Raw genomic sequence first — 15,927 nt, 5'->3', positions numbered from 1 at the left:
CCATCAGTTTGCATTCTCCAACCTGTCTTTCCAATATATGTTATCATTGGGTAAGTCTCCCAGTGAAGCATGAAGTTGCTTATTACTTCTTCAGTCTCTTGAAATGTGACTGCATAAATCTATGGCCCTTGTGTCACCTTTCCTGCAACATGTCTGTGGAGTGGAGCATTTCCTACTCTTCCTCCTATTTGTCCCACCTTGTGCAGTCATTTCTTTTACAATTCTTTAAATTTTTCCTGGTGTCTTCTATTCAGCAAGCAGATGACTTTGATTTAAGAATGGTCCTAAAACATTAGCTGGTTCTTTAGCTGATTCTGGCAGCATTTCTACTGGTCAAAATACCTTGCAATGTATTCAGCTGCTAATGAGGGAATTGGTAAACTCCTGTTTTCCTTCACCTCACAGTGAGGAGATTAAAGGTCTGCCAATTTCTCACCTGTCAGGATAGAGTCCCATAAAGCTGCACTTATTAGTGTTATTTTCTCTGCTTCCCCCTCACTGATTTTAATGGACCAAGATGAATAATAACAAAGATGAATGTCAGGGATATCAAACTGTGCACTAGACAGAGCAGTAAGTCCTGGCATTATGCCACCAATTGTATATTCTTCCCTAGGTTTCCTGAATTCCTGCTTGGGTACAGTTCTACAGGCAACAAGTGCTGACTGAGAAAATGGAGGGGAAATTAGGGGGAAAAGTTTATAAATTAAATGTGATGTGGAAAATGGAAGGGTTCATAGGGTTTCTAAGGTTCACAAGTTGAAGCCGTTTTTCTTTAGCTGAACCCTTTCCATCAAGAAGCTGTCCATCTGTTGTAAAAGTTAAAATTGGGGAGGGTGAAATTGCAAAAAAAAACTAGTATTGAAAAGAAGTGTATAAGCAATAGTAAGATAACCAAATATGGGCATATGAGTAACTGGTTGTATTAATTTTGCATAAAGTTATTGTATAAATATCTCTGCTGTAACCCCGATTTTTTGAGTGACTTTGGCATGCTGAAGGCTTGTAAGAAAGATTTTTCTCAGTTCATCTCACTCCTGACTCTGAAGTGGCTTTTGTCTCACAACAAATTATGAGTTGAGACAGAGACCAGTTACTTGTCTGCTGAGGCCACATATATGCCTTAGTTTTAACCTAAACTGCCTGGCAGGAACTGAGCAGGTTTGGGCCGTACGCCCATTTCACATCCTGGCCAATTTTATGCCCCATTGACTTCAATGAAAAGTAAAATCAGACGGGGTGTAAAACGTATGTCAGACCCAAACCTATCCTGTTCTCATTGGGTGGGTTAGGTTAAAATCAGGGCTTCATATGCTCTTTCCAACTGGGATCATCAAGCAGCGATGAGGAACTGTAACCCTGGTTGACTGTTCCCTCCCTATTAGAGGAGATTGGAATTCCATTTTATACTGGGGAGTTAGTGCAGCTTATGTCTGAAGCACGGGGCTTGCTTGACTGACTGTAACTTGTGTACCAAAAACTGGAGTCCCATGCATCTCACTAAACCCGATATAAAAGCTAATCAGGAAGCATTTTTTTCACAGAATAAATCGTGGAATTCTGAAGTTTGCACTCTTAAAAATCTATGGGCGTTGAATTAATAAAATGTTAAAGACTGAGATCAATAGATTTTCATTAGTTAAGAGCATCAAAGGATATAGAGAAAAGGCAGGTAAAAGGAGTTGAGGCGCCTTATCAATTAATGACTTAATTGAAAGGGAGAACAGGCTTGAAGGACTGAATGGCCTTCTCCTGTTCCTATGTTTCTAAAATGATAATATTTGCTTTTCTGATAAGCTTGTGTCACTGTGTTATTGAGGTCCATTGGAAGTCAGACAGCTCAAGTATTAAATATGTTTTTTATAGCTCTTGACATTCTTCTCAGCCATCTTAGGCTGGAGCTTATGCCCAGGACATTGCTAATGCATCTCATTAAGTCAACATAACGATGTTAAAAAAACGCAGCTTCACAGCAACTCTTTTAACGATGCTCAAATCAGACAATCCTGAAATCTTTATCATACTTTTTCTTTTGTCTCCATGTCTGGCTTTGTTGTGACATGAGTGTTATCAAACTTGAAATAGATCATTTCAAATGGTAAGCCAAGCAGCTTACTTAGGTTTCCTAGAAGTTAAGATACAAAGAATTAGCAGAAAAATTCTAGGTAAGATTTACTCATGATGTTATGTGAAGAAATATGATAGTAATGCTTGATCTAATCCTGGTCTTTTGAAGAAGTACTGAATCAATGCACTTGGTTTGTTTCCTATCAAGTTCTCCATTTATTGAAAAAGAAGCTGATGAATAAATAAACTAGCAACAGTTAAGTTGCCATTTTGTACTAGATTTGATGGAAGAATTGTCATGTGTTCTTCGTGTTATTTTAAGCAACACAATGAGGTATGTGGATTCCAGTTCTTTGATCTCTAAAAGGTTTATTAACAGCTAAACTAGTATATACAAGACAGAGCAAACTATATACAGAACCTTTGTCTAGGGTGTTACAGTTGCAGAGTGACTATGGATTCTAGTCACATGACTATATCCTGGTACTTAGCTCATTAGCATACAGTTTTTAAAGGGACATCACTCTTAAGGTGCACATACAAGAATGGGCTCAAATATGACAGATGTCCATCAACATAGATACGTGCAACATTGTGCACTTGGGCTTTTATGTTTCCCTGCATTACAATAGTGACTACACTTCAACAGTATTTCATTAACTGCAAAGCTCTTTGGGATGTCCTAAGAAAGGTGCTCTATAAAAGCAAGCATTTCTTCTTATGTCAGAGCAATGGCAAGCATATGTAAACGTTACAGAATCAAGGGTGCTGAGTGGAAGAAGGGCCTGGATGTTATGGAGCGCATGAATCATTACAGATCCATGACAAGTTCCTCAAGGCTACTCCAGGTACAAACAGGGGTCGATATTGACTTTTCAGTGCCTGCCGTCAGACCCAGCTGGTCGGTGGAGAAACAGCCACAATTTTGAAGCACCAGCCTCATCAACATTCAAGGCAGTTACTTGCAGGACGCCACATGGGTGTCCCAGTGCAGCTGGCTCAATTGAGGCCTCCCAATATCGGCTCTCTCCAGCTTCCAGCAAGGTGAGTGCAAGAGTAGGGAATGAAAACTGTGATTGAGGAAACCCTCATTTGGATATTAAAAGGGGCCTACAACCTAAGATCGTCACCTAGCAGTAGACCCCTTTGAAAATGTTGCTGGCCTCTTTATCGATGTTAATAGAGCGGCATGGTTATCAACCCCATTTTGAAGCACTTAACCCTTCGTTAACACCAGATGTTAGAAGTGAAAATTGACCTCACTGTGTATCAGGTTATATTACCAGGATGATTGAATATAAAATAAGAAATACTATTCTATCTCTGTACGAGGCTTCATTTAGAATACTGTGCCATGAGGGAATTAGAAAAGGGCCACTTGACTGATACCTAATTCAAAGGCCCTTTGTTACCATGATAGAATTAGAGAGCTGGAGAATTTGACTCGAGAAGTACAGACTGAGGAGATAGGACTGAGATCTTTAAAATAATGAAAGGATTCATCCTTTTTTTTGTTTGTTCATGGGATGTAAACACCACTGGCAAGGCCAGAAATTATTGGCCACCTCTACTTGCCCTTGAGAAGGTGATGGTGAGCTGCTTTCTTGAACCACTACAGCATGTATGGAATAGTACATCCACAGTGCTGTTAGGGAAGATATTGACCCAGCAAAGATGAAGGAATGGTGAAATATTTCCAAGTCAGGAAGGTGTGTGACTTGGAGGGAAACTTGTAGATGATGGTGTTCCCGTGGGCCTGCTGCCCTTGTTCTTCTAAGTGGTAGAGGTCGAGGGTTTGGAAGGTGCTTTCAAAGGAGCTTTGACGAGTTGCTGCAGTGCATCTTGTAGATGGTACACACTGCAGCCATGGTGCACAGATGGTGGAGGGAGTGAATGTTTAAGGTGGTGGATGGGTGCCGATTAAGTGCCTGCTTTGTTTTCGATGGTGTCGAGCTTCTTAAGTGTTGGAGCTGCACTCATCCAGTCAAGTGGGGAATGTTCATCACACTCCTGACTTGTGCCTTGTAGATGGTGGACAGGCTTTGGGGAGTCAGGAGCTGAATTACTTGCTGCAGAATTCCCAGTCTCTGACCTGTTTTTGTAGCCAAAGTATTTATGTGGCTCACCCTCTCAATGGTAAACCCCAGAATGTTGATGGTGGCGTATTTAGTGGTAGTCAATGGCATTACTATCAAGGGGAGGTGGTTAGATTCTCTCTTGTCTTCGATAGTCATCGCCTGGAAATTGTGTGACACAATTGTTACTTGTCACTTATCAGCCCAAGCCTGAATGTTGTCCAGCTCTTGCGGCATTTGGGCATAGACTGCTTCAATATCTGAGGAGTTGTGAATGGAATTGAACACTGCAATTATCATAGATCATAAGCTATGAGAATCCAGAGAGATATAAGTTAAGTAAGCATAAACCAGGTTTGATGCTAGGAGGTATTTATTTTCGCAGAAAGCTTCTGACGTAGCAGGCATGTACAATGATAATGGAGGATATGTTTCCCACCAACCATGAAACTTGTATCATGGCCTTTGAACGTCAGAGAGGAATTTCCCAGAGATTTTTCCTCAGTTTCTTTTTGCCTTAAGGAAAACAAGCTCAGTGCAGTGTGACTCTGGCAGCACTCTTGCCACTGGATGAGGAGGTTATGACTCCAAGTCCCACTCCAGAGCTGTGAGCACAAAATCTAGGCTGATACTTCAGTGCAGTGCAATGGTGCACTGCTGCACTGTAATGGTGCACTGCTGCACTGTTGAGGTACCATCTTTTGGATGAGACGTTAAATGACTTGCCCTCTTAGGTGACGTAAAAGATGCTATGGCAATATTTTGAAGAGGAGCAGGGGAGTTTTCCCTGCTGTTCTGGCCAATATTCATTCCTCAACCAAATATTAAAAATTCAGATTATCTGTTCATAGATGTTTGTGGAACCTTACTGTGCACAAATTGGCTGTTGTGTTTCCTATATTACAGCAGTAATTACACTTCAAAAGTACTTAATTGGCTGTAAAGTGCTTTGGGACAAAAATCTTTTTCTTTGATTTCTTTATTTGAATTGTGCTGCCAATCAGACAAAAATTCAAGGTTTTGACTATCCTGACCTCGCTGGAAGCAGCAATGATAACTGCAGTGTTTAGGGAAGAGAAAAAAAGTTAAGAAAAAACTTAAGAAACAACTTTTAAATGCTGAACAGTTTTAAGTACCAGAGGAAGATGTCATAAATATACTGTAAAACTTTTAAATGCAGCCATTTAAGGTATCCATTTAGGTTGACTCCCATTAGAGGGAGTATTATACAGTATGTTTAAATCAGGTAATTTTAGGCAGCAATTTTAAATGTTCCTGGCTATTTCTTACCTCCAGTCCTCCCCTGTCCTATCATTACTTTTGGTTGAAGGCTGTCCTCATTAGATATCAGATGTGGAAGGTAATAGAAGATATTTGGTGGTTGGACATTATGCTTTCTGGTAAGGTTCAAAGCTTTCATCTTCAGTGCATCTGAAATCAAAGAAACCAATGTTAAGGGAATGTGCTGCATGCAACCATTCTTATTTTCCAAATTGAGATCTCTAACAGTTTGCAGGAGTTGTATCAGCTTGCTGCAGTTAGTAGCAACTTGTGGGTTCAAGCCTGCTTCAGAACATCAGCATATAATCTAAGATGAGACTTCAATGCAGTACTGAGGGAATGCTTATTTGGTTGAGTTGCTGTATTTTGGATAGACATTGGCCATTCATCTCACATCCTGTATGTGCAATCTTGCTGTGTGAAATAAGTGACTATAATTTAAAAAAAAATAATTGGCTGTGGCGGGCTTTGGCATATCCTGAGGATGTGAAAGATTTGATATAAAGACAAGTTCTTTCTTTCATAGTTTGTTGCTGCTGCAATTTCCCATTTAGTGCAACACAGAGCACACAAATTCCTACAAATAATTCTCTACTTGGAACTGCAGTTCACGTAAAACTGCAGGCTTCTCCATAGCAATTCCTGAGAAACTTAGCAGAATGTAAAGGTAAAAAATGCAAAATAATTGAACATCTGTAGCGCTGAAATGGTAACAAACACTAGAATTCTGTTATGTTAAATAATAGTTTTGTGCAAATCCATGACAAGCAGGCACAAGTCTGGAAACCCACTCAGTGGGGTACTGCAAAGCTCCTTCAGAACTGTCCAGGCAGCTGCACCATGGCACTCTGACAGCTCATATTCAAAACCAAGCATCACAAACACAAAAGCATACCTATCCAGTATTGGAGAAACAGAGAGTCGCTACAGCTGGCAATGATGAGCGGTCTGAGTCTATGGCTTCAGATAGATGAACACTCGCATTTTCCCAAGTTTTTTATGAAAAGTCAACTCAGTCAAAGCATCTCTAAAGCTGGCATGGCTGCAATGAAACGTGTCAACTGTGAGAAAGTGGCGCCGTGGTTAACACCGCAGCCTCACAACTCCAGGGACCTGGGTTCGATTCTGGGTACTGCCTGTGCGGAGTTTGCAAGTTCTCCCCGTGACCACGTGGGTTTTCGCCGGGTGCTCCAGTTTCCTCCCACAGCCAAAGACTTGCAGGTTGATAGGTAAATTGGCCATTATAAATTGACCCTAGTGTAGGTAGGTGGTAGGGAATATGGGATTACTGTAGGGTTAGTATAAATGGGTGGTTGTTGGTCGGCACCGACTCGGTGGGCCGAAGGGCCTGTTTCAGTGCTGTATCTCTAAATAAATAAAAAATACGATTTCTGCAGGCCTTTCGGTTGATTAGGCCCTTTAGATTCAAAGTTGTTACTGTGAGCAGTTTGTGTAACTGTCCTTGAAGACATTTTATCTAATGTGGTTATCTTGTGTTTATTGGATCATTGCACGGGAACTGTTGGTTGACTGTTTCTGCCTATTTTGAAATGTGTAGGAGGTGTCAGGAGGCTGTTTGGTGGTACAAAAGCAGACTCAAATTTCTATAATGTAAGGAGTGATTTAATGTATATGAGGGAGATGTATAACTAGAATGTTAGAATGTTCTCGGAGGGGAGCTGGACCACTCGCGCATTACCACAAGCCCTTCGAGATCGATCACTTCAAAACTTTGTAGATGTTAACAGGTTACATCTGTCTTACTTTACTATGAGTATCACCTTTGTGTGTTAACTTCTGTACTTCTTGTATTAGCTTCTTTTATAATTGATACTCAGAGACAAGAGGCTATTACAAAGACTGAATATAACATAAATTTCTCACATCAAAGGGGAACTTAGACTGTCCAATCTCTAGTACTGTGCCAAACACAGGAAGATTTGTAATATATAATCTGGGTGGCTGCCTTTTGAAAAGTCCAAAGTTAAACAGGGAAAGAATAGGGGTGGTGACAAGAAGTGAGATGATGAGTGGAATTTTATGGACTGTGCAAGAGCGGATTTGGTGGCATGCAGGGTGATATAATTAGGTGGGAGGTGTTTTTTACGGATTCTCGGTGATGGTATATTTGAGAGAAATTAAGTCGGCAGCGAGTGGCAGATTGCAGCTTTGCATTCATTTAAATAACATGAACACTCATTACCCTATGCATAGTTACAATTCAGTCCTACCTGCCAGATTAAGTGAATGGCGAATGCTATTCCCGTGCCACCCAGATCACGATTGTTTTACCGTGACGTGCAGCAGTCGGATTTGTGCAGTTGAGTCTCAGGTCTGTGCTGTTCTCTCTTTAACTCGACCACAAACCTAATGCCAGCATTAGAATGGATGTTTGCCTACGAGCCAGCATTGGATTGGATGTTTACCTCCAGTCTTGGCACCAGCAAGGGTGAATTTTCTCAGGGGATGGCAGCGAAGGCATGGGGTGGGGGGGCGGGGGCTACATGGTGGATTCGGTCAGGGTACTCAGGGAGGGAAGGGTGGGATTGATCACCCTCTATAAGAACAAGGGTGACCGTGGTGACTGCAACAACTACCGTGGAATCTCCCTGCTCAGCATAGTGGGGAAAGTCTTCACTCGAGTCGCTTTAAACAGGCTCCAGAAGCTGGCTGAGCGTGTCTACCCTGAGGCACAGTGTGGCTTTCGAGCAGAGAGATCCACCATTGACATGCTGTTCTCCCTTCGCCAGCTACAGGAGAAATTCCGAGAACAACAGATGCCCCTCTACGTTGCTTTCATTGATCTCACCAAAGCCTTTGACCTCGTCAGCAGACGTGGTCTCTTCAGACTACTAGAAAAGATTGGATGTCCACCAAAGCTACTAAGTATCATCACCTCATTCCATGACAATATGAAAGGCACAATTCAACATAGCGGCGCCTCATCAGACCTCTTTCCTATCCTGAGTGGCGTGAAACAGGGCTGTGTTCTCGCACCTACACTGTTTGGGATCTTCTTCTCCCTGCTGCTCTCACATGCGTTCAAGTCTTCAGAAGAAGGAATTTTCCTCCACACAAGATCAGATGGCAGGTTGTTCAACTTTGCCCGTCTTAGAGCGAAGACCAAAGTACAGAAAGTCCTCATCAGGGAACTCCTCTTTGCTGATGATGCTGCATTAACATCCCACACAGAAGAGTGTCTGCAGAGACTCATCGACAGGATTGCGGCTGCCTGCAACGAATTTGGCCTAACCATCAGCCTCAAGAAAATGAACATCATGGGACAGGATGTCAGAAATGCTCCATCCATCAAGATTGGCGACCACGCTCTGGAAGTGGTTCAAGGGTTCACCTACTTAGGCTCAGCTATCACCTGTCTCTCGATGCAGAAATCAACAAGCGCATGGGAAAGGCATCCGCTGCTATGTCCAGACTGGCCAAGAGGGTGTGGGAAAATGGCACAATGACACAGAACACAAAAGTCCAAATGTATCAAGCCTGTGTCCTCAGTATCTTGCTCTACGGCAGTGAGGTCTGGACAACGTATGTCAGCCAAGAGCGACGTCTCAATTCATTCCATCTTAGCTGCCTCCGGAGAATCCTTGGCATCAGGTGGCAGGACCATATCTCCAACACAGAGGTCCTCTAGGCGGCCAACATCCCCAGCATATACACCCTACTGAGTCAGCGGCGCTTGAGATGGCTTGGCCATGTGAGCCGCATGGCAGATGGCAGGATCCCTAAAGACACATTGTACAGCGAGCTCGTCACTGGTATCAGACCCACCGGCCGTCCACGTCTCCGCTTTAAAGATGTCTGCAAATGCGACATAAAGTCCTGTGACATTGATCACAAGTCGTGGGAGTCAGTTGCCAGTGATCGCCAGAGCTGGCGGACAGCCATAAAAGCGGGGCTAAAATGTGGCGAGTCGAAGAGACTTAGCAGTTGGCAGGAAAAAAGACAGAAGCGCAAGGCGAGAGCCTACTGTGTAACAGCCCCAACAACCAATTTTATCTGCAGCGCCTGTGGAAGAGCCTGTCACTCTAGAATTGGAGTTTATAGACACTCTGGGCGCTGCTTCGCTTCACAAACCACTGACCACCTCCAGGCACTTACCGATTGTCTCTCGAGACAAGGAGGCCAAAGAAGAAGAAGACTCAGCGAAGGAAGGGTGGGATTGATCGGGTGCATTTGAGGAGCAGGGGTGGGTGGAGTCGTGCATCCAAATAGTTGCTGTTGATGCTGAAGCTGCATGTTTTTGACGGTAGGGGTGGTGGATGGATTATAGCATTATAATGTTAAGATACTTAGCAAGGGCCTGAAAGGATGGATGAGTGCTGTCGATGTCGGGGAGTTATGGGACAAATTGAGAGTACTGGCTGACATCTGACTCACCTTTGCTGCAGGGAAAATAAATGACATGAAGTTGGTGGCGACTTTCACAAAATAAGGGAAGAAAATATTTTGAATTAAGTAAAAGCTTCAATTTAGGTTAATCTGAAAATGCTTACATGAAAGGAAGGCTGATAATCCTTGAGGCTGCAAGCACAGAATATTTTATATCTGTGGCAATCATGGTGCTTGGGCCAGTGATGCAGGTTCCACCAACAAAAGGCTGCCCCCACCACATGATACCTCATGTCTCCTGTGCACATCGCTGCATGGCTCATTTCCATATAAAATCACATGTGAAACAAGGAAATGCGGTGGAAGCACAAGTTGTTTCAACTTCCGGTCCCGCCATTAGGAACGCCGCGGCACTCCTAAAATGCTGGCCTATGGCTTGGGTTCTGATGTTTTCTTTGGTGTGAGTTAAAATTTATTGAAAGGCTGTACTTAATAAGACAAAATAATGAAAAAATAGACTTTTGGTGTCTTGATTACAGTCTGCGGGTTAGATCTGTTAATGTTACCGATTGGATTCCAGCAGTGAAAAGGCTAAAGCAGAAGCAAAATAGACCATGTACTACAAAAGTAAAACACTGCGGATGCTGGAAATCTGAAATAAAAACAGAAAACGCTGGAAATACTCAGCAGGTCAGGCAGCATCTATGGAGAGAAAACAGAGTTACATTTCAGGTCTGTGACCTTTCACCAAAACTGAAAAGTTAAAAATGTAATGGATTTTGAGCAAATGAAAAGGGGGAAGAAGAACAAAAGGTAAGATCTGTGATAGGGTGGAGGGCAGGAAAGATTAAATGACAAAGGGTTTCATGGTCCAGAGCAAAAGGGAGTGATAATGGGGCAAGTAAAGAAACAAAAGATGCGTCTGGATGAGGTTTGAATGGTATAACAGCGGGAACCTTATGTCATTTAATATCTCCAGCCCTCCACCCTATCACAGACCTTCCCTTTTATTCTTCCCCATCCCCCCCCCCCCCCCCCCACTTTTACTTGCTCAAAACTGATTACATTTCAAACTTTTCCCAGTTCTGATGAAAGGTCACAGAAGCTGCCTGTCCTGCTGAGTATTTCCAGCATTTTCTGTTTTTATTTTAGACAATGCACTAATTGTCTTTTGTACAATCACTTATGCAAATTGAATCAAAAAATTGGCTTAACAAAAACAATGAATGTGTATTTCTTCAACCATTCTATTAGACTCTTGCCATATGCCTCTGGATATTGGCAGAACAGCTTGAAAAAAGACTAGGACTTGGATACACCAGGTGGCAACCTTACTGTGCTTTGCCTTGCAATGGGTGTAGCCTCTAACCAACCATGTCAAAGAGGGAAAAGCGAGGGCTGGGGCTTCGTTATGACAGGAGTGCAGCCTATATGAGACCTGGTGTAAGACTAAAGGCTGGTATTGTAAGTCAGCTGAGGTGTACTAGCCTCCAGAAGGATACAAGTGGGCTCCATAAAAAAGTCCAAACCAACAAAGCAGCTTTTTAAATGGGAACTTTTTAAATAAAACACATTAGTGTTGAGAAGCAGGAACTAAGTCTGAGTGAGAGACCAGGGCCTGTGCAGACCAACCCCAGAGAGGGAGAGAACTGGCCTCATGGAGTTTGAGGTGCCCAATTTGAGATTGGAGCCCAAGTGTGAGAGAGAGACTGGAGCTGAGAGCCAGAGTGGTGGAAGCCAGATGAGGAAGAGGGAACAGTTTAAAAGTAGAGTGGGAGATTCAGAACAGCAGCAAGTGAGGAGGGGTGGCAGTCAGAAAAAGTTAGATATTGTTTAAGTAATGATTCAGCTGAGATCTAATTTATCGTTTTTGCCATAAAATAGCTCATACAGTAGGTAAAGATAATACATTAGGATAAGTAATAGAATTCAATGGACAATAACTTTAAAATATCTTCTGGGTTAAATTTATGAAAAGTTATGGCAGGATTTAGAGTTTAGAATGAGATGTGCCCTATGCATGATATGATCTGACCTGGATTCTCTTGCCATCCAGGATGAATACATGCATGAAGTGTCCCAAGGCTGCACTCCTCTAGCAGGAGGTTGCACACCTCGAGAGACAGCTGGATACACTCAGCATAATTCAGAAGGGAGAAAGTTTCCAGGAGCTGGTGTTTCCGAGGGTGCTCACACAACTGGTTGCGAGGAGTAGAGATGCCAGTAGAGGAGCCTTGGTAACCATTGGCAGACAGGACAGGAAAGTAAAGTTGTGGTAGAAATGGGGTTATCTGTGGAGCTGGATATGTTTCTGTGGCATACCTGTAGTACCAGTGATATGGACAAAAAGGGTGACATTGAGGAGGCTGACCATAGCAACTAAGGTGCTGTGTAGTAAGTGGCTATCCTTGTGGAAAACAGTTCAGGTAGTAAGTATAGGAAAAGGATGATTGTGGGCGATTCTATAGTTAAGAGCTGGATAGCTTCCTTTGTTAATGTGATCCAGAGCCCAGAATGGTAGGTGATACATCAGGGAGGGTTTTAGGTCCCCAGAACACTGGGACCACATTTGGGGTCAGGGAAAGCTAGACAAAGAGGATAGGCTCCATTTAAACTAGAGAGAACCCTATGTCTATGGTGAAAGGAAAATTCAGGCACTGCTGGAGGGATGGTGGGGGTGGATGATTTAAACAAATTAAGAGTGGGAAGGGAAAATCTATACTGTAATTCAGGAAGTGTAAAATAAAGACCAGAAAATTTGGGCAAGTTAGAGTGGTTACATCTATAAAACTTCCGAGCATAAATAGAGTCATAGAGTTATACAGCACAGAAACAGGCCCTTTGGCCCATCGAGTCTGTGCTGGTCATCAAGCACCTAACTATTCTAATCCCATTTTCCAGCACTTGGCCCGTAGCCTTGTATGCTATGGCATTTCAAGTGCTCATCTAAATACTTCTTAAATGTTGTAAGGGTTCTTGCCTCTACCACCCCTTCAGGCAGTGTGTTCCAGATTCCAACCACCCTCTAGGTGATAAAACATTTCCTCAAATCCCCTCTAAACGTCCTGTCCCGACCTTAAATCTATGCCCCCTGGTTATTGACCCCTCCACTAAGGGAAAAAGTTTCTTCCCATTTAACCTATCAATGTCCCTCATAATTTTGTATACCACAATCGGGTTCCCCCTCAGCTTTCTTTGCTCTAAGGAAAACAACCCTAGCCTTTCCAGTCTCTCTTCATAGCTGAAACGCTCCAGCCCAGGCAACACTTGGTGAATCTCCTCTGCACTCTCTCCAGTGCAATCACATCCTTCCTATAGTGTGGCAACCATAACTGTACACAGTACTCCAGCTGTGGCCTAACTAGCGTTTTATACAGCTCCATCATAACCTCCCTGCTCTTATATTCTATGCCTCGGCTAATAAAGGCAAGTATCCCATATGCCTTCCTAACCACCTTATCTACCTGTGCTGCTGCCTTCAGTGATCTAAGGACAAGTACACCAAGGTCCCTCTGACTCTCTGTACTTCCTCGGGTCCTACCTTCCATTCTATATTCCCTTGCTTGTTAGTCCTCCCAAAATGCATCACCTCACACTTCTCAGGATTAAATTCCATTTGCCACTGCTCCGCCCATCTATATCATCCTGTAATCTAAGGCTTTCCTCTTCACTATTTATGACACCACCAATTTTCATGTAATCTGCGAACTTACTGATCATACCTCCTATATTCACATCTAAATCATTAAAGTACACGACAAACAGCAAGGGTCCCAGCATCCTTCCCTGCGATACACCACTGTTCACAGGCTTCCACTCACAAAAAAAACCCTTGACCATCACTGTCTGCCTCCTGCCATTAAGCCAATTTTGCATCCAATTTGCTAAATTGCCCTGGATCCCATGGGCTCTTACCTTCTTAACCAATCTCCCATGCAGGACCTTTTCAAAAGCCTTACTAAAGTCAATGTAGACTACATCAACTGCTTTGTCCTCATCTACATATCTGGTCACCGCCTCGAAAAATTCAATCGAGTTATGATTGGACATGATCTCCCCCTGACAAAGCCATGCTGACTATCTCTGATTAATCAAGTGGAGATTAACCTTGTCCCTCAGAATATTTTCCAATAGTTTTCCTACCACTGATGTTAGACTCACTGGCCTGTAATTACCTGGTTTATCCCTGCTACTTTTCTTGAATAATGGTGCCACATTTGCTGTCCTCCAGTCCTCTGGTACATCTCCTGTGGCCAGAGAGGAATTGAAAATTTATGTCAGAGCCCCTGCTATCTCCTCCCTTGCCTCACATAACAGCCTGGGATACATCTCATCTGGGCTTGGGGATTTATTCACTCTTAAGCCCGCTAAAACAGCTAATACTTCCTCCCTTTCAATGCTACTAAGTATATCATAAACCCCCTCCCTGATCTCTACGCCTTCTCCATAGTGAACACAGATGAAAAGTGATCATTTAAAACCTGACCTATGTCCTTCGGCTCCACACACAGATTGCCACTTTGGTCCCTAATGAGCCCTACTCTTTCCCTGGTTATCCTCTTGCCCTTAATATACTTATAAAACGCCTTGGGATTTTCCTTTATCTTGCCCGCCAGTGTTTTCTCTTGTCCCCTCTTCGCTCTCCTAATGACTTTTTCAAGCACCCCACTACACTTTCTATACTCCTCTCATGCCTCCACTGTTTTCAGCTCTCTGAATCTGCCATAAGCCTCCTTTTTTTTCCTTATTCAATCCTCTATATCCCTTGACGTCCAGGGTTGCCTGGACTTGTTGGTCCTACCCTTCAACTTAACGGGAACATGTTGGCCCTGAACTCTCACTATTTCCTCTTTGAATGACTCCCGTTGGTCTGATGTAGACTTTCCTACAAGTAGCTGCTCCCAGTTCACTTTGGCCAGATCATGCTTTATCATATTGAAATCGGCCTTCCCCCAATTCATTACCTTTATTTCCAGTCCATCTTTGTCCTTTTCTGTAACTCCCTTAAATCTTACAGAGTTATGGTCACTATCCCCAAAATGCTACCCCACTGACACTTCTACCACTTGTCCGGCTTCATTCCCTAGGATCAGGTCCAGTAACGCCCCTTCTCTTGTAGGACATGTAACATAGAAATAAAACAAGTGAGTTAGAAAAATAAAAGCAAAATACCACAGATGCTAGAAATCTGAAATGAAAACAGTAAGTACTGGAAATACTCAGCAGATCTGGCAGCCTCTTTGGAGAGAGAAACAAAGTTAATGTTTCAGATCTGTGACCTTTCATCAGAACTGGCAAAAGTTAGAATTGTAATAGGCTTTGAGAAAGTGAAAAGGCGGAGGGAGGGAAGAAGAACAAAAGGGAAGGCATATAATAAGGTGGAGGGCAGGAGAGATTAAATGACAGGGATGTCACAAAGGCAAAGGGAGTGCTAATAGTTGTAGTAAAAGACAATTAGTCCAGAGAGAGTGTAAAAGGCAGAATAATGAACAGCTCTGTCCAAAAGCAAAAACATGAAAAACAAAAAGACCGGCACATGGTTAAAAAATAGAGTTCAATAAAATTTTTAAAAATAAGTATATAAAAATTTTAAAAAGGCAGTCATGGTTTGAAATCGTTCAACTCAATGTTGAGTCCAGAGGGCTGTAAAGTGCCTAATCAGAAGATGAGGTGCTGTTCCTCGAGTTTGTGTTGACCTTCACTGGAACACTGCAGCAGGCCAAGGACAAAATGTGGGCATGAGAGCAATGTCGTGAATTAAAATGGCAAGCAACAAGAAGCTTGGGGTCATGCTTGCAGACCGAACGGAGGTGTTCCGTAAAGTGATCACCCAATCTACGTTTAGTTTCCCCAATGTGGAGGATACCACATTGTGAGCAAGAATAACATATACTAAATTGAAAGAAGTACAAGTAAGTCACTGCTTCACCTGGAAGCAGTGTTTGGGACCTTGAATGGTGAGGAGAGAGGAGGTAAAAGGACCTCTTGCGATTGCATGGGAAGGTGCTATGGGAAGGGGACAAGGTGTCGGGGTAATGGAGGAGTGGACTTATATAAGTGAATCAGAAGCACAGATTCAGTTTTTGGGGTATGATGTAATAGCAATCACAGAGACCTGACTACAAACTAGGCATGATTGACAGCTAAATATTCCAGA

At 42.9% G+C, this 15,927-nt stretch overlaps 1 protein-coding gene across 2 annotated transcripts in view; it reads right to left on the bottom strand.

Annotated features, from left to right (window-relative positions):
* The window catches only part of LOC137375873 (alpha-1,3-mannosyl-glycoprotein 4-beta-N-acetylglucosaminyltransferase B-like), a 222,318-nt gene that overhangs the window by 130,121 nt on the left and 76,270 nt on the right, over positions 1-15,927 (bottom strand). For both annotated transcript variants that reach the window (XM_068043473.1, XM_068043484.1), the window contains exon 3: positions 5,433-5,573. In XM_068043473.1, the coding sequence (XP_067899574.1) occupies positions 5,433-5,573 (141 nt within the window). The remainder of the gene's footprint in view (positions 1-5,432; positions 5,574-15,927) is intronic.

This window comes from Heterodontus francisci, chromosome 1 (assembly GCF_036365525.1).
Source record: "Heterodontus francisci isolate sHetFra1 chromosome 1, sHetFra1.hap1, whole genome shotgun sequence".
In the NCBI taxonomy this organism is placed as follows: domain Eukaryota; kingdom Metazoa; phylum Chordata; class Chondrichthyes; order Heterodontiformes; family Heterodontidae; genus Heterodontus; species Heterodontus francisci.
Note: the sequence above shows the minus strand (reverse complement) of the source record. Positions and strands in the feature narration are given on the sequence as shown.